This window comes from Sciurus carolinensis, chromosome 5 (assembly GCF_902686445.1).
Source record: "Sciurus carolinensis chromosome 5, mSciCar1.2, whole genome shotgun sequence".
NCBI lineage: Eukaryota > Metazoa > Chordata > Mammalia > Rodentia > Sciuridae > Sciurus > Sciurus carolinensis.
Window position 1 is genome coordinate 28,647,804 of NC_062217.1, and position 19,190 is coordinate 28,666,993.

General features: G+C 41.3%; 1 protein-coding gene across 1 annotated transcript in view; it reads left to right on the forward strand.

The window, feature by feature from the left end:
- Fry (FRY microtubule binding protein) overlaps positions 1-19,190 on the forward strand; it is a 243,883-nt gene that overhangs the window by 157,680 nt on the left and 67,013 nt on the right. The window contains exons 32-38 of the mRNA XM_047553455.1: positions 4,135-4,391; positions 4,942-5,088; positions 6,189-6,357; positions 7,539-7,629; positions 12,928-13,010; positions 18,358-18,508; positions 19,054-19,157. Coding sequence (XP_047409411.1) covers positions 4,135-4,391; positions 4,942-5,088; positions 6,189-6,357; positions 7,539-7,629; positions 12,928-13,010; positions 18,358-18,508; positions 19,054-19,157 — 1,002 coding nt within the window. The remainder of the gene's footprint in view (positions 1-4,134; positions 4,392-4,941; positions 5,089-6,188; positions 6,358-7,538; positions 7,630-12,927; positions 13,011-18,357; positions 18,509-19,053; positions 19,158-19,190) is intronic.

Consider the following 19,190-nt stretch of genomic DNA (forward strand, 5'->3'; position numbering starts at 1 on the left):
AGGTAGAGTTAGTCAGATCTTTGTCTAGTGCCTGAAACAATGGAGAGACTTAACAAAAACCTTTAGTAAATTAATTCTCTGGTCAGAAAACTAAAATTTATTTTGATTGACTTCAGCCAAGTTTGGAGCAATGCTTACATGCTGTGCACTAGATCTGGGCCCCACGAATACAGAGGTACATAAAGCAGTCTCTCCCTGGAAGGTTCAGTCTAGTCATAAAGATAGATGGGTAATGGTGATTGTGATACAGTGTGGCAAGTGCAGTTGTTAAGAGTATGCTCAGTGCATGAGGTGGAGATGGTTGCTGAGGGCGTCATCAGTTGTTGAGTCAGGAGTACCAAGAAGGACTTCCCAGAGGCGCTGATGTCTGAGCTGCAGTTTGAAAGAACTATGTAAAGCAGACAGTGGTCGGTGGGCACTACAGACCAAGAGAACAGTGTATGGTTTGGCTTAGAGGAGTAAGACAGCCTGATGCATGTGGGAGGACATGTAGAGGTCAGTGTGGCAAGCAGGGAAGGACGAAAGCTAGGCATGGACTTCAGCAGACGGGGAGGCAGAAGTCAAGTCTTCAAAGGCTTTGTATAATGCACTGAGGAGTTTGTATGTTCTTTGACCCATTCAGAACCCTTTGAACAGAGGGGGCATCTAAGCCAGTTGCTCAGGTTCTGAAAGCCACTGATGAGTTTCAAATAAGAAGAGGGCTTGACAAGATCAGCATGCATTCTAGAAAGATGAGCTGCAGTGTGGAGGGTGGCTTTAGAGAGCATCCAATCAGAAATGATGACAGTCACCCTAGGAGGAAACAAAATATGATAAGGGCCTTAATTAAGCCAGCCCAGTGATAGTACAGAAAGGTCCTGGTGTGAGGCCTGTGACCATCCACCTGGGGAGCCAGCACAGGAGGAGCGGAAGGGTTAGGACAGAGATCATGAGTGCAGCCTGGGTTGGTGGCTGTAGGCCTCTGTGGGACATCCCCAGGTAGATGTGAGTTGAGTCGGGAGAAGGCAGCACCTGAAACTCTTGGAAGAATAGAAGGGGTTGGAGCCACTAGGCAAGGTGGCGTATGCCTGTAATCCCAGTGACTTCGGAGGCCAAGGCAGGAGGATGGCAAATTCAGAACCAGCCTCAGCGAAAGCGAGCCACTGAGCAACTCAGTGAGACCCTGTCTCTAAATAGAATACAAAATAGGGCTGGGGATGTGGCTCAGTGGTCGAGTGCCCCTGAGCTCAATCCCCGGTACCAAAAAAGAAAAAGAAGGGGTTGGAGCCAAGAGCACAGATGAGACAAGGAATGTAGAGAGCATGGGGTGAAAGACTTTTGGAGACAAGGTGAGGGGCAGAGAAGGAATGGAGGCGTGTTCAGAGAGGAGGGAAAATACCCAGGGGGTAGGTTTGGGGAAACCTAAGAAATAAGAGGATGTAGGAGGAAGGAATGAGACTCCACAGCCTCCAAGAGCAGAGATCACAGGTCTAAAAGAGACCTCTTAGTCTGGGCAGCTGGCACACACCTGTAATCTCAGTGAAGAGGAAGCTTGAAGCAGAAGGATCACAAGTTTGAGGACAGCCTCAGCAACTTAGCAAGACTTTCAGCAAATTTAATAATAATTTTTTAAAAAGGAACTGGAGATATAGTTCAGCAATAAAGTGTTCCTGGGTTCAATTCCTAGTACTAAAAAATAAAAGGATAAGCCCTCAGGTTTCATGATTCATTGGTAACTACGGATAGTTTCCACGGGGAGGTGGCAGCACAAACCAGATCGTAGCGGTGTGACTGAGAAAAGAGGAAACAGAGACTGGAGCCAAAGTAGGAGCCGTGGACAGACAATGAGTGGCCAGCAGGCGTTCCTACATTTTCTTCACGAATTTACCTGATGGCTATTTTGATTTCTGAAGAATTTTCTAAAATAACATGAGCAAACTAAGAGGGCATAATAGATTACTCTTGGTTTTACTACCAGTACTGTCGTAAACCCTGTGGTGCGATTCTGATAGCCTGTAATTTCAAGTGACCTAATTATTCACAAGCAGCTAGACAAGTCATTCAGGCCCCTCCCAGAGGAGCTGGGAAACACACGTAGCATCCCACTGATGTCATTCCACATTTTATTTAAATTGTTTCGGGAGGAGTAAGGACTTGTTCCCATGGTTGTGCCATTTTATTTTATTTTCAAAAACATCTCTACAACCCAGGTGCTGATCTAGACTTGGACTTTGTGTCCAGCAAACAAAATGCAATAAACATGATAAATAACCAGGTTATGTATTATGTTAGAAGACTACCCTTGCTACCCAAAGTCTATAGATTTTTATACCATATAAAAAAAGATAGGTTTAAAGATAACTATTGTTTATTTGCCAAGGACCACAGTACATGATTGTAATCCCATCTTCTCAAGAGGCTGAGGCAGGAGGATCGAAAGCCAACCTCCTGAGGCCAGCCTCAGCAACGTGGAGGCCCTCAATAAATAAATAAGTAAATCATAAATCAGTAAGTCAATATACAAAAATTAAAATTAAAATAGGTATTTTTAATGGTACTTTTCCTCTGACCAGATTTTTTCCCCCTCTCCAAAGCATTGGTCTTTTCTAGTGGAATTTAAAACAGTTCTGCATAAAACTGTCCTGAATCTTTGCAAACGGCTGCCATTTTCCTCCACTAAACCCTCAAAGTTTGGTGTCTTTCTGAAGTCATTTGTCACTTTCTCCCTGGCCCTAGAGTTACTTGCTGGCATCGCTTGTCTCAGGGTCTCCTTCCCAGAAGCAGGAACCAGGATTCTAGTTGAGTCTTGGCAGCCTCTGTCATGCCTAGCCAGGTGGCTTACACTAGGAAATGCCCAGTACATGGGAATAAGTGAATGTACTCATTTTAAAAGATTCTAAGTCTGTATCTCCACAGTCCATAGCATCAGATGTAATACCTCAACTTAGAAACTAAGTACATTTTGAAAATTTTGACCCAGGGAAAACAGCAGCTTTGTGCTATCTGATTATTGTGGTACATTATTCTTCTTCAAAATAGAAAATACTAATTTTAATTGTAGGAATAGGACCAAGTTGATCAAAGTTGCCATTGGGGGGATCCAGTGTGTTACCTTAGTGTAATTCCTGGTATCTGTGTTGTTCAGCAGCCACAAGTGCTACCAGTGAGGTTGTGTCACGCTGGATCACATGCAGGAGACCAGGCCCACCAGCTTCCCCTTTGGATAAAACTCTTTCTTCTGTAGTAGGAGAAATAGGAGACAGCTGCAGAGCCTCCTGCTAAACATAAAGCTATGCTTCTTTCGCTGTAGACTGTTTATTCAGATTATAAAATTAAACGCTGCAGGCACTGAAGCAATGCAGAAATGCCAACAGCGAGAATAATGGGGAAATGGCCCGGCTGGACGTGGAGCTCTCACCTTGGTTCACGTAGTTCTCAAGGTGAAGTGCAGTCCCTCGCAGGACCTTCCATGTCCTGGGCACTTTTCAAGTAGACTCCACAGGCTGAGTTTGTTCCTCTTGGGGGTCCACATCTCACTTTTTAGCAATTGATGTGTCATGGAGGATACATTGTAAGTCACTGGGTTATGGGAAAGAGATGTTCACTGTCAGAACAACCCTAATCACCACTGGCCCGGGGCCTGCTGGTGTCGGGCATTGTGCTGAGCGTGCTGTGTACGCTGTGACTGTGTCGGCTAGTCTTCACAATAGCCCATCATGGGGCCCACGGGACCCCGTTGTACACATGAGTAAACTAGAGAGCAGAGAGGTCGTATTACTAACCTAGAGTCCCAGGCAGCTGTTATACCATCAACCTAGAACCCAAACACATGTCCTTCTGCCTCCAGGCCCTTGTTTGTCCACTCTAATAGCCCTCTTCCACTAGCAGTGGATTTGACCTCCTGAGGCCTCCCATCTCACCCCATTTTTACCAAGCCTGTGCTGTCCCCAAGGTGCCACTTTCCCACACAGAGCACCAGATGTGGAGCGACAGGTTTGAGGACAATCTTTGGTTTGATGATTTTGTGGCCTTGGGGAGCTACTGTATATAAATGGGTTTTGTAAATGGAAAGAATTGTTTAATCATGAAGATGGTGTTCACATTTAATTTGTTTGAGGGAATAACAACATCCGGTCCCACCATGGTTCTTTTTAGAGGTAAGCCAGCGGTTCCCCACGACACACCCAAATGGCCGTCAGATCATGCTCACCTACCTGCTGCCCTGGCTGCACAACATCGAGCTGGTGGACAGCAGGCTCCTCCTCCCTGGGTCGAGCCCCAGCAGCCCGGAGGACGAAGTCAAGGACCGAGAAGGAGAAGTGACAGCCTCTCATGGGCTGAAAGGAAATGGCTGGGGCTCTCCAGAAGCCACCTCACTGGTCCTGAATAACCTCATGTACATGACAGCCAAGGTAAACTCAAGTCATATGGCTCCACCTTCAGAAAAAGCCTTGGGTGGATCGAACCCTTGTGCAATCCCAGGGAAAATGGGATTTGTCATTTAAAACCACACAGATAGGAGTGGACGGTGGTGATGGCTACACAGCAGTGTGAATGTACTTGATGCCACTAAACTCCACACGTAAGAATGTTCTGCTGAGTGTTGGGGTGTATAGCTCTTTGATAGAGAGTTTGCCTAGCTTGGTGAAGCCCTGGGTTCAGCCCTCAGCCTCACACACAAAACAAACAAGGTTATGATGGCAAACTTTATTTATATTTTACTGCAGTTGAAAAAATAATAAGAAGCCTAATATATTTTTTAAAGCTCATTTTCATAGGTATTACACATGAATGACTTGTGCATTATAAATTACTCCCCACTGGAAAAAAATGACATATTTCTGATGAACGAACATTTCCCCCCGTTGGTATTTTTAAGATGGCTATGACCTTGAAAACTACTTTCCATCAAATGTTCTTCACACATGTCATGAGGACTGTTTTTCATTTTGCTTGTTACAGTATGGAGATGAAGTTCCTGGACCAGAAATGGAAAATGCTTGGAATGCTCTAGCCAACAACGAGAAATGGAGCAACAACCTGAGGATCACGCTGCAGTTCCTGGTCAGCCTGTGTGGGGTTAGCAGTGACACGGTGCTCCTCCCCTATGTAAGTGCCTCTTGGGCTCTCAGGAGGTATCATTCCTGCTGGGGCTGCCTCGTGCAATTTGCAAACCAAAATATGCTCCCACCTCCAACTAAAATAGAGATGTGCAGTTTCGCCAGTCACACTCACCTCCCGAGAGCTCCTCCTGATACTGCATAGAAGTTCCCTTTGACGCCGTGGGCCATTGACAACTGTCATCCCCTAGCTCTATCTAAGCCTTGGGACACAAACCTATGAATTAAGGGGCAAATATTTTTCTAACAGTTACCAAAAGTTGCCTTCTACAAACATTGGTGCTAGCACGGGAGAGACACTGGATGCTCTTGAAACAACTAAAATACAGAGAATCCTGGGTTTTCTCTTCAAATTCAGGTGATAGGAGAGAGAACCAAGTGAAGATGCCTGATATTTGCTGTTTGTATTGGAAGGTAATGGAATCAACAGAAGGATAGCACTTTAAAATACAAACTCACTTGGCAGTTTCCGTTGCTGGTTGCTTTTGCAAGAGAGTTTATTTCTTCCTGCAGTTTGAATCATATAAGCCTCGTAGCAGCACAGATGCTTCGGTTGGACTGTGAGGCCTGCAGTATTGCAGAGCTCTGAATCCAGAGTTATTTTTAAGATTTTAAACTACACTGGGCATGGTGGCACATGCCTCTAATCCTAGCCATTCTGGAGCGTGATGCAGGAGGATAGCAAGTTCAAGGCCAGCTAAAAGTCATTTGCTTCTAGGGGAGAGAAAAATAGAAAGGGACTAGATTTCTTTTAAAACAAAAATAGCTAGCAATTTTTTCCCACGGTTTGTATAAATAAAATTCTTTCTGAGAATGGGCCTTTAATGGCAAATTGTTAGCTTAGATTCAATCATTGTGCCCAGAGGGTAACTTTAAAAAATAAAACCATTGGAAAAGGTAAGGCCTTCAACAACACAGGCCTGTTAGCCATGCCAGCACAGCGAGGTGAATTCTAATCCCACCTGGATCAGCCTGGGAAAGCGCAAAGATCACCTCGGGAGGGTGCTCCTGAATGGCGATGTGGGTTACCAGCCTGGCACTCTTGTGGACTAAGTTCTGGAAAGCATCCCTTGTTTATTTTCTTCTCAGATAAAGAAGGTGGCGATATACTTGTGCCGTAATAACACCATTCAAACCATGGAAGAACTTCTTTTTGAGCTGCAGCAGACTGAGCCGGTGAACCCCATCGTCCAGCACTGTGACAACCCGCCCTTCTACCGCTTCACCGCCAGCAGCAAGGCCTCTGCAGCCGCTTCCGGTAAGGACGAGGGACCCAGGCAGGCGTCTTGTAATAGGTCTCTGGATTTTTCTTTCGGTGAATCTCTAGAAGGGTATGAATATGTGTCTGTTACTTTTTCTTATTCCTGTACATACACTCACTTAAGAGATGACTTGAAAATAGCTAACTGAGACTCTAGGTATTAATTGGATAAATGAAATTATTTTGTAAGAATTACCATGGAGCTTTTTACTTTAGGCTGATTTCAAGAAGAGCCCTGAAGTCGCTCTTAGGAGTCTCATTTCTGGACCTTCCTACTTGTATCTGTGGGATTCCTGTTTGCTAATATTGTCCCAGGCTTAACTAAAATGCCCTAAACAGTACAGGTTGTACAAACCTAATCCAAAAATCCAAAATCCAAAATACTGTTTCATCTGAAACTTTTTGAGCACTGACGTGAGGCCACAGGTCTGATGGTTCACTGTATATGAAGTTTGTTTCTGATATAAAAATTACTTAAAATGTGTAAAATTAGACTGTGTGTATAAGATATATGAAACATAAATGAATTTCATGTTTGGACTGGAGCCTTAGTCCCATGATATCTTACTGCGTGTACACAAATATTCTAAAATCTTAAAATCCAAATTTGGAAATAATTCTGGTTCCAAGCATTTTGGATAAGGATACTCAACCTGTGTTATCTCTTTCAATAAATAGGTATCAGCATCATTTCATGAGACATGTGCTCTCCTCCTCCCCTGAAGTCCCATGCCCTCTCTGCCCACTCGTCGCTACCAGAGCAGTGTTCTTGCAGAGAAGTATTAGCTTAGGAATCAGAAACTCTGGCTACTTGAACTTGCTTCACTAGCATTGGCCAAATAACTCCAGAAACACTAAAGCATCAACAGCAGGGCCAGCCGCTATAAATAAGCTCATTACTAAGTGGCCAGGAAGAATAGGTTCCAAGAATGTTGTAGCCTCACTTTACAAGGGAGTGAAGGAATCTGGTTTGACCATAACAGATGTCTAGGATTCTCCTGTTTCAGTGGTGCCCGCTGAAAGGTTGTTTAGAATGTCTGAGATTGTGCAAAAGATGTAAGGGATCTTTCAAAGAGGGATTTTTACAGGAAATCCATTCTTAAAATGAACTGAGACTTGAGTTTGACCCCTTTGCATGCATCCATTTCTAAGCGTCTTTCTTCTAATCCCATCTGCAGGAACAACGTCCAGCAGCAATACAGTGGTTGCTGGCCAGGACAGTTTCCCAGACGCCGAGGAAAGCAAGATATTAAAAGAATCTGATGAAAGGTTGGTGCACAAATCTGGCTTAATATCCAACATAACTTTCAGCAATAGCCTGCACAAAGGCATCAGTAACAATTGTGAGGTGTCCTAAATTTCACATACACAGTGAAGTCCTCCTTTATCTTTAGGAACACAGACTAACTTTCCAATTCTGTCCTGCATACCCCTGAAGATAACAATTTTTTCCTATACAAAGTCAGAAGAGAAAGATAAAAGGGGACTATTCTAGTAACCGAATCCCACTTACCTCAGGGCTTCATAAAAACCATCAGTCATTCTGCTAGTGGGTAAGACCATCTGGAATTATAGGGGATTTGCCATGTGAAATTTTTTAATCTGATTATTGAATGATTTCTTAGAGTCTTCAGGTGAGTTTTACAAAATATTCTATCTATCAGCTTTTTGTTACTATAAGGAAATAATAGAGGCAGGCTAACTCACAAGGTAAAGAAGTTTATTTAGCTCAGGTTTGGAGGCTAGAAGCCCAAACCACGTAAGACAGGTTTCTGACAGTGGCCCCCGTCAGCTGTATCACATTATGGCAGGAGCACATCTGTCTGTCTGGTCTCTGTCTCTCCTTATTCAGCTCCCAGGATTCAACCATGAGGGCTCCACTGTTATCACCTTGACTAATCTAATTGTTTTCCAAGGACCCTACACCACAGTGGGATTAAGTTTCAGTCTCTTAATGCCATTTACATAAGACTTTGGTAATTAAATTCTTATGAGTTTAGGGGGACAAACATTCAAACCATAGTAGTAATCATTCTTCTTTTATCCTTACTTTACTTTTACTGTGATAACATCTCAGTTGGCCAAGAACGCTGTCTTTTCCTGCTAGGCATAGTCTCCATCCCATCATGTCCACCTAGGTGGTATTTCTCTCACCTACACACCTGTCTTCCCATGCCTGTGAACTACTCGTGGGTAAATAAAATATGAATTGCTCCTCCCTGCATATTGTGAAGAGCAGGGAGAAAAACCAGGAGAGATAGACAGGACTCAGATTAAAAAATAAGAACGAGGAAGACCTTCATGGTGTTGAACTCCTTCAATTGAGCATATGAAAAGTGATAAAGCAGCCCTTTCACTTAAAAAGGAATAGTGAGGACGGAATACAGATTCAAATTGAAGAAAATGTAATGGATCAAATAAAGAAAATAGTTCACTTAGCCCCAAACGCACCTCTCTGGGATGGGACCCTGAGTCGCCTTTGAGCAGATGCTCATCTGTACGGACTTTGCTTCAGCCCAAGTCCAAACCCAGTGGATCATGAGGTACAGACCTTGTCCTTCACAGCTTTCCACTAGAGACTTGTCTTTCTGCAAAACGCATGAAAGTTTTCATATTCCATTCATCAGTGACAGTAACAAACTAGTAATTAGCATTTGTAATCCATATTTATTAGTGCCTTCTTTGCCTCAGGGTAGAAAGCACAATATTTCTCTAAAGATATTTCTACTTTCTAGCTGTTATGTAAATTCTTAATCATTTATCTTCTAGTCTGAGTTTCCCATCTTAAATTTATTTTGGATAGAAAAATGATATATTTTCATATATTAACATCTCATTACAAAAAAAGACCTCTTTAGGTCCAGTGATCTGAGTGTCTGAGTTTTATTGTGGTGGCTCTTAAAATAAAGAAGCTAGTTATCTGTATAGTATCAAGATCAGAGAGTATCTTTAAGAAAGTTTGTCTAGCCTGGTAAAGTGGCACAACCCTGTAATCCCAGCAATTTAGGAGGCTGAGGTAGGAGTATCCCAAGTTCAAAGACAGCCTCAGCAATTAACCTAGGCCCTAAGCAAATTAGCAAGACCCTGTCTCAAAAACAAAACCAAAACAAATAAAAAATGGACTGGGGATTTGGCTCAGAGGTAAAGCACCCCTGGGTTCCATCCCCAGTACCAGAGGGAAAAAAAAAAGTCCTGACTAAAGCCCCTCTAATATATATAACTATATGCACTAAAAATAAATAATTTTTTAAATCCTAAGAAAAGGTACAAGTTAACATTAACCTAACCCTAAGATCCCCAATAGCCAAAGTAAAAAAAAAAAAAAAATAGAAAAAGGTAGCAAATTTTATAACTTTTCAGTATTTTTTTTCACAAAAGAAACCATTCACCAGAAATTACTAACAGAAATTGCTCCAAGAAAGATTTATCATGTAGTTTGCTTTACTAGACACCAAAATTAGCATATACTATTATTAAAATTGAATTTTATAACATTTTTTAAATATTAAAAGCAATCTTCCTAAATATTTTTAATACAACTTTAATACAACCACCCTTAATAAGGGCCTATTTATAAATTTGTAGTTTCTTGAAAGGATTTTTCATAGGGAGCTAAAGAAACAAACTTCAATTATGTGTTGTGTGCGTGTGTGTGTTTGTGTGTTTATTTTATGAGCTATGTTGATACCAGCACAGAGATTAGATAATCTGTAACTAAATTGATAGTGGTTTGGTTGAGTGTTTTTGTTTTGCTGCTGAGAATCAAACCCAGGGGAGCTGAAAAAATAGCTCCGTTTGGAGAGTGCTCGCCTAGCATGCGCAAGGACCGCGGTTCAAATCCCCGGCCGCTCAAATGAGAAAAAAAAAAAAAAAAAAAAACTACAGAATCAAACCCAGGGCCTCATGCAGGCTAAACACACACTCTGTCCCTGAACTACAACCCAGCCCTAATTGATAATGCATTAGCATACATTGATATATTATTAATACAGCTACCTAAGTGTTAATTTGAGCCAAGTCAGCAAGATAAAACTTAGGGAAACATTTCATCCTTCTAGTGTTTCTCTAATCAGGCTATTTTCATGGTTTGTATTTTAAGATATGAACCTTTGATGTGGAAGGACTAATCAGTCTGCTTAATCCTTCAAATTCCTCTGTGACCCAAACCCCAAATTAGTTTCATTAACCCAGGAAGGCAAAGGGTTGTAGCAGATTCCTCTCTTGGGAGTCAGGTTTTACTCTTCTTTTGCCCAGCATACCTTTGCTACACTGTGGCTTCAGTCAAGAGAACAGTCTAGAAGGGGCTTGCTTCTCCCCTTCACCCTACATAAGGTCCCTTTATACCTACCTCAAAAAGGAAGAGAGAAGCACTGCCATCTCTTTAAATCTTCCCTGCCAGGCCCTCCAGAACACTGTTCTAAACCCTGCATACTGTACATCAAAGTTTATCAGTAGCCACTCTCCACCCTGCAGAAATCTCCAGGTGTGGAATAATTTCACCAACCTACTTTTGTCCCTTGCTGAATGATGACTGGGCTCAGCATTCACTTTTTATAACATCACATTTATCAGCATACACATGATTAAGGAACTTCGTCAGAAGGTGATATGTCTGTCACTTACCTAATGTCAGAAGTACCCATGTGATTTAGACTGTTTTGTGGCCTAATTTATACAGAACAAAGCAGGTGTCCTAGATATTCTCTCATGGATTCACAAAGTAATAGCCCCAAAGATAGGACAGTTAATAATGTTTTAGTTACTGAGGAATATGTGACAGCATCAGGAAGAGGCAAAAGGCTGTTGCAAATATCTAAGTGAATAAAACCAAAGTAATTACAGTCCATTGCATTTCTGCAACCCAGCAGATCCAAACTATTGGAATATTCTGAGGTTTTACACCTGGGAGAAGGTATACATTTAGTGGCACATCCAGTGCATTTTCCTTAGCCCTTCCTGTTTCTTCACACCCGTAAGGATGGCTACCCCCTGCACCTTCCAGTGTTCCAGAGGGAAATTCATCTGCTCTCTCTCAGGTCAGAACACCAGTCAGTACTGCAGGCAGACTACCAACAGAGCTACACCCCGAGCCCTTTTCTGCCTTTTTTAAACTTAGCCTTAGTTCTTTGCTTTGGCAGTATATGTCAAGCGGGTAGAATCTGCTGTCTATTCTTTTAGGTAAAATAAATATAGACATATCATTTGAGACTGGCGGATGTAGCCAGTGGTTAAGCACTTGCCTAGCTTGTGTGAGGCCTTGGGTTTGATCCCCAGCACTCAAAAATCAAAAGAACACACACACGAGTGTGCATACACACCATTTTGCCCTTATTTTACCCTTACTTCCCCTGCCACGCCCTTGCCCCGTCATTTTGGGATGATAAATAAGCTCTTGATTTGAATGTTTTTGGTCCCCTGCCAAGACAAGGAAATTCTAGAAATCCAAGGGGAAGCATAATAACATGTTACATCTAGAGAGTGTCTCACAGTCTCGTGTCATATTTTTGATTGCCCACAATAGCCCCAATAAAACAAAAGATAAAAATGCCATTATCATTTCATTTTAGCAATTATGGAAACAAAGTTCCCAAAGAGGCAAAGGTCTTGGCTGCAGTCACAGAGCTAGTGAGTGAGAACTGTTTTTTTTTAAATATATTTTTATTATTAATTGACACATAGTAATTATTTATATTTCTGGAGTGCAGCATGATGTTCCAATCCATGTATACCATGTATAATGATCAGGACAAGGAAATGGGCATATCCATCACCTCAAACAGAAACTCAGTCTTAAGAAAACATTCCTGCCCCCTCGGAGGCATCTTGACCCTCAGATGTCCCTGCACTGCCACCTTCCTGTGGTTGGCCACTTGTGTAACCTCACTTGGCCTCCATTTCCTTATTTGTAAGTCAATAATATGTATCTCAAAAGCAAGGGAGCCAAATCAAATAAGATGTTGTGTTTGAAGTTCCAGACTTCAACTATTGTTTTTCTTTTGGTTACTTCAACAAGCCACCAAAGAAACCAGAGAGAAGAGTCCCTCTGATTCTATGATTTGTCTTATACACTCTAGTACCTTTTCCTAAAAATTCTCAGACTATATTAAGGGAAGCTTTAAATTGGTTATAGCACAAGATTTGTTCTGAAACTATTTTGAGTACTTCCAATTCTACCCACTTTCTCTTGTTCATTCACTTAGCAAATATTGTTGATCGCTTACCTCGTATCATGTTTTGTGAATATGGGGTTACATTAACAATGGGCCCATTTTCCTAATTTTCTTTCAAATCACGTGTTATGATTTTCTAATTCAGTTAAAATATTAGCCATAAAATTAATATCTTTTCAAGATTTGAGCTTATTTTTATGAACAAAAGTGACTACCAGCCTATACAAGGGGAAAAGAAAGGTTTTAGGTACAATCTTTACAATATTCCTTTAAGAAAAGCATCATCATCAGAATCAGCTGCAAAAGAATCAACCACTAAATAATCATATCTGCTATGAGCAACAGCACATGCACACCCATGTCACTGTTTCTTAACAAATTGTTCTTGTATTTGAAGGTTTAGTAATGTCATCAGAGCCCATACCCGCCTAGAGTCAAGATACAGCAATAGCTCCGGTGGATCGTATGATGAAGATAAAAGTAAGTACCACCAGGCTGTGGGCTTTCAGACGGAACATTTTGATTATTCCTGACCTAATTACTAAGAAGGGCCCAAAATATTAATTCATCATTTAATCTAACTATGCAGATGACCATAGTTCACACCTTAAATGTACAAAATACAAATGAACCCCAAGCCAAACAGTGGAGAAATCAAAATTATAAAATTTCAAATTGTTACCCAATCTCATATTTTTATATTCTTGGCATTTTTTATTATTGATGACCCAGAGTCGGGGAAAGGGCAGCAAGAAATTGTCCCTTTAGAAGATGATTTTTGCAATGCAGCTTTTCAATCTATCTTGGGACTAGATTTAACCTTTAAGCTGTGGGAGTGTGCTCCTGCAGGATGGGATCTGTTTTCACATGGAATTCTCCACTGGCATGGCCTCAATCACCAAGTGTAAACCTTGCTGAGCTGGGAGACTTTCCTTGTACCTTGGGCAATTGGCTAAACCAGAAATGTCATTGCATTCATTGATTTTATTTGTAAGACCTAGAGAACTTGTGTTGATACAGGCCAGGTGTAGAGTATAAGTTGGTCATGAGTTACAGAAATATTGGAACCAAGAAACATTCCCAGTGTCACTTGGTATACTAGGGGAATCAGTGCGCTATCTGTGGAATTTATTTTTCTATTTGAATAGAAATCATAAGTATGGTGATATTTCATGAGTAGGGTTCATTGTCAGTGTATAGGGACTTTATAGTTGTTCCTTGAATTGCTTTGTTTCTGTGGGTAATGTATAGTCGACTGCCCTTGCTTTACTTCCTAATGCAGTGTGATTGGTCTCATTTAGGCTAAGTTTCAGCTGTGCCCCTATAAAAACCTTTAACTAGAACTATCAATAAGTGGTAAAATAAAGCTTTTTATATTTTTCTTCTTTACTGTGTCCCATCATGCGACTGCACCATCAAACACTGAACAGTTGGATCTGGGACCGTAGGCCACTGACATTAATTCTATACAGGACCAGATTTTACAGATGAGGGGAAGGTAGTTATAGAGAAATAAAGTCGTGGGTTCAGGGAAGTCTGGTTTACTGTGGCAGTATTCACCAACTCAAAATCTGAGGACAGAAAAATTGCATCATGAAGAGATTAAGGAGTCTAATGCCAACTCCTCCAGAATTTGACAGGCATGATATAACTAAACCTACCACTCTGTGATAGTGGGTTTTACATGAGGAAACATGCTATACTTTGGTCATTTGACTTCTTTTGAAGTGTATCTCTATGTTTTGGGTGAAATACATAGACTTTGGTAGAAATACTATAATAAATAACAATCATTTTGAAATTATAGCTTTAGAGTCCTCTGGTATTAAAACTTCAAATTGTTTATGTTCATTAAAATAGAGGATTTCTGAGAGTTCATTGTATAAAATAGGATAATATGTCATTTTATACATATTAACTCAGACACTGACTTTAGGGGCAAAACCAAAAATAAATCGTGGAAGTATTTATGAAAAAACTGAATTCAGATAGGACATAAAAAGAAATCAAATACTATCATATGGCTTCTATTTCACCTAGCAATGTTCACAAATTAATTTTACCAACATGAAAAACACTTCTCTTTTTCTTTTGTGTGTGTAAAAACAAAATTTTTTATTTAATTGATTTTGTTTTTGTATTTTAAATTTGCTCTAATTAGTTATACATGATGGTAGAATGCACTTTGACACATCATACATGTATGGAGTGTAATTTCTCATTCTTCTGGTTGGACATGATGTAAAATCACACCAGTCATGTAGTCATGTATTACATAGGGTAATAATGTAAGATTCAAATAATGTCAGATTCATTCTACTACCCTTTCTATACCTATAGCCCCTCCCCTCCCTTTACTCCCCTTTACCTAATCTAAAGTAACTCTATTCTTCCCTAGTCTTCCCTAGTAATTCCCTTACTGTGAATTAGCATCCACATCTCAGAGAAAACATTTGGCCTTTGGCTCTTTGGGATTGGCTTATTTCAATTAAAATGAGATTCTCCAGCTCCATCCATTTACCAGCAAATGCCATAATTTCATTCTTCTTTAAAGCTGAATAATATTCCATTATGTATATATACCACATTTTTTTAATCCATTCATCTCTTGAAGGGCACCTAGGTTGGTTCCACAGTTTAGCTATTGTGAATTTGAGCAGATATAGACATTGATGTGGCCGCATCACTGTAGTATGCTGATTTTAAGTCCTTTGGGTATAAACCCAGGAGTGGGATAGCTGGGTCAAATGGTGGGTCCATTCCAAGTTTTCTGAGGAATCTTCATACCACTTTCCATAATGGTCGCACCAATTTGCATTCCCACCAGCTCTTCAGATCATGTAAATCTTTTGCCTTTTACTAAAGATTTGAATAACATTTTAATGGTGAAATAATTTTGGTACAGAATTTGAATTCAATTGTGTGTCAAAGTATCATTTACGTGATTAATGTTATTGACCAGTTTTGTGGCATGAAGTTTGGGCACTGAGAGCTTATATGTTCTCTTATTTATTATAAGAGAAAATGAAATCAAGCTACCCAGACAGATATTCATCACAGGAAGCCCAGAAAGTGTATATTAAGATCCCTCCCCAGAGTGTTCACGCAATAGTACTCTACTCTGGTTGGCTTATAGGAAGCAGTGTGTCCAGTGGGACACAAATACTCTCAGGACCTTGGTAACTGGGACCTCATTGATATATTTTTTGACTTTAGCTACATAATTTTGTACATAGAACATGCCACAAGGTAGAGAAAGGTTGGTAGACTTAATCCCAAAACTGATGGCCAGGTGTCTGATACACTAAGTGTTGGCTCCTGCCTCCCTGAATTCTCCAAGAATCAGTAGAGGTAGGACGGCTCAAGAAGGGCTTAAGGGAGACAGAGTGGCCCACTGTTTCATAATCTGGGTTTTTCCAAAAGGTGCTTTATATTACAAAACAAAATCTGTACCCCCTTGGGTAAAAGGAACAGGAAAACTGAGGTAGACCTAGAACTACAAAAGTTTTCTATCATTATTACATAATATTTTTCTAGAATATTTCTAAATATCTGGATTACTTTCAAGTTTATATACTAGTGAATCTGGGTTTTTAATAAGGGTATAAATAATTAAACTGGGTATCAGGTAAGTGATTATGTTTTAGATCTAACTGCAGAAAACCAATTTTAAGCCACTGTAATCCAGCACATTTTTGCTGATTGGCTATATATCTAAGGACATCTGGAAACTAAGCATAGTATATCCTTTCTAATAGCAGTCTCACAAGTTTAACCCTTCAGTACTCTCCTTTTTATGCTCTTCTTTCGAGTTTTATTAAAGAATATCCACTCACATAAAAGTGCATTTTGAAACTTACTTATCCTGGACAGTCATCCAGGAAGTTAATTTACTGAAAGTGAGATACTCTGTTGATGATATACTGAGAGTTACAACTAAGGTAAGTTACTATTGCTCCTGCCTCAAGTTTTTTGTAGACCAAAATTATTGTGTCAAAAATTTCACAACATAGCATTCTAAAGTCCCAGATGCTCTTTCATGGGTGTGTCAGAAAGAGCTAGCAATTACTTCCTGACCTTCCCCACAAAACTCCCTTGGCTCACATCCTGAAGAAGTAGGGTATTCTTGATTGTAGTGCCTGTTCTTGTTGGGAGCCTCAGTTGTCACAATAGGAAGGATCCCCTTCACCAGGTCTGCTACCTGTTAAGCCACTATCCTACTCTAGACCAGCAGCATTGAGTCAACCACAGTTGTGCACCTCATAATGACGGACCACACCATTTCATGCACCACATAATTTTGATCAGTGACAGACCACATACCCAATGGTGGCTGTATCATATAGCCTCAGTGTGTAGTAGACTATACCATCTAGGATTGTGTAATGATGAACTTGCCTAACGACACATTGCTCAGAGTGTCTTGTCATTGAGCCAAATTGCTGAAATCATATTCCTGGGCTGGTATTGGGTGCCCCCCACCCCAGTGGAATAGCTTGTCTTGAATGCCAAGAGCCTATTCTGAGAAAATAATAAAAAATACCTCCATGACATTTGTTTCTGTGCTTACCTGAAATATATCATTGATGAAGGTCATTCATTCATTCAGCATATATTTTCGGATCCCTGACTGCATGCCAGACAAAATGTAGGAATAAGGGAAATAACAAGGAGCAAGGCACAGAGGGTCTCCACTCTCCTGGAGCATACATGGGAGTCAGCAGAGGCGGGCAGTGCTGGTAAATGGGGGATCCGGGCCCAGGGAGGAAACAGAAGCAGTGAGGGTAGGAAGCGGTCAGGGAGGCTCTCTGTGATAAGCTGGAGTCAAGCATCGAGCCAGCCGGCTGTCTGGCGAAGAGCATTCCAGCCATGGGGAGGAACAGACCTGAGTCCTGAGGCCGGCCTTCTCTCAGACGCGGGGGAAGCCGGGATGACTGGGGTGGAATGGGCCGAGGGACAGTGGCAGGAGATCAGCCCAGGGAGAAGAACAAGGGGACACCATGTAAGGCCTTAAAGGCAGTGGTGTGGATTCTGCTTTCATTCTGAGTGTACTAAGGGAGCCACTAGCGAGTGTTGAGCAGGGTAAGAGCTGCGACCAGAGGGGCTATGAAAGGATGACTGTGGCTGCTCTGAGGGACAGCGTGCAGAGGGACAAGAATGGGAGCAGGGAGACGTGGAGAGCCGCTGTGAGAGAGGAGGGGCTGGACTCAGTGAGGGGGTGAGGAACAGTGATAGGAGGACGCTGGACACGTTTTTGAAGGCAGAGCACTGAACTTATTGATAATGATTGTCCTCAGTTTTTCCTCCCTAAAATGGGGACAATAATATCATTGGACTATTAATTTGTTGTGTGCACAGCAGTCTGTGTTAGTGGCGAATGTTGTCGTTGTCGTTATGATTACCGTGGTCATCACCATGATTGTGAGCCGAATGTGGGAGGTGAGAGGCAGCCAGAGATGACTGTAAGGCTCTTGTCCTGACCAAACTGGAAACATGGAAGTGCATTTCACTGAGATGGGGGAAATGGAGGAAAAGGAAATTTTCACAGTCATGGAAATTAACATGATTTCACATTTTTATTTTTATCTGTGTTTTTTCTTTGCCCTAAAATGAATAAGTGTAGTTATCAAGTAATAACTAATCAAGTAATTACCCAATCAAGTAATTCTAACCCATTTGATCATGTAATTCATACTCACCAAATTGAGTAATTAGAAAGTTATTTTTACAAGCATGTATTTGTAAGATTCTTTCTAAAAAAAAATAAGGAGAAAAAAATGAAACATCTCGTGGAAAATAAAGTTCATTTGTCTTTCTCGCTCTAAAGATGATCCCATCTCTCCCTACACGGGCTGGTTGTTGACCATTACGGAGACCAAACAGCCGCAGCCCTTACCGATGCCGTGTACTGGAGGCTGCTGGGCCCCCCTGGTTGACTATCTCCCAGAGACCATCACTCCACGGGGGCCACTGCACAGGTGAGCACAGTGCACGGGAGGCGAGAGACAGCAGCTTGGCTTTGACTGGACTTCTCTACCTACAAGAAGAGGGAAACCTCTTCCAGGTCCCACCTTTGCAAGTTGGAGGGACCGTGCTTGACTTGTCTGCTGGCCCCCAGCAGCTTAGTCAAATATCAACCAAGGGGCAAAGCTGCCTTGCAGCCCTTTGGACTTTCTTTCAATGTGATTTTGACATGTGTGTGCATCCTGTGATGCACTTTTAACTGTGTGCAACTTGAAGAAAGGGCCTTCTCTTCAATATTTCTTCATCCCTCAGTTTTTATTACCTTGCTACTAGTAGATTTTCCATTTCGTAACTAACGTAACTGATGTTTCTTCTCATAACTGATGTTTCTTCTCATCGTGGGGCTCTGTGCTACGTCAAAAGTTAAACTCTGTTTCTCTTCAGTCAGGTTCTTAACATGATTCTTCAGCAAACCGTAACGGTTGCATCGAATTGTGATCTAATGATGTATTTCCGCCCTCCTCAGAAGTTGCATTAATCTCCTCCTTTTGTTGGTTAGGTGCAATATTGCTGTGATTTTTATGACTGAGATGGTGGTGGATCACAGTGTAAGAGAAGACTGGGCTCTCCATCTACCACTATTACTCCATGCTGTCTTCTTAGGTAAGACTGGATCTAAAGGGAATTCTAGCCACC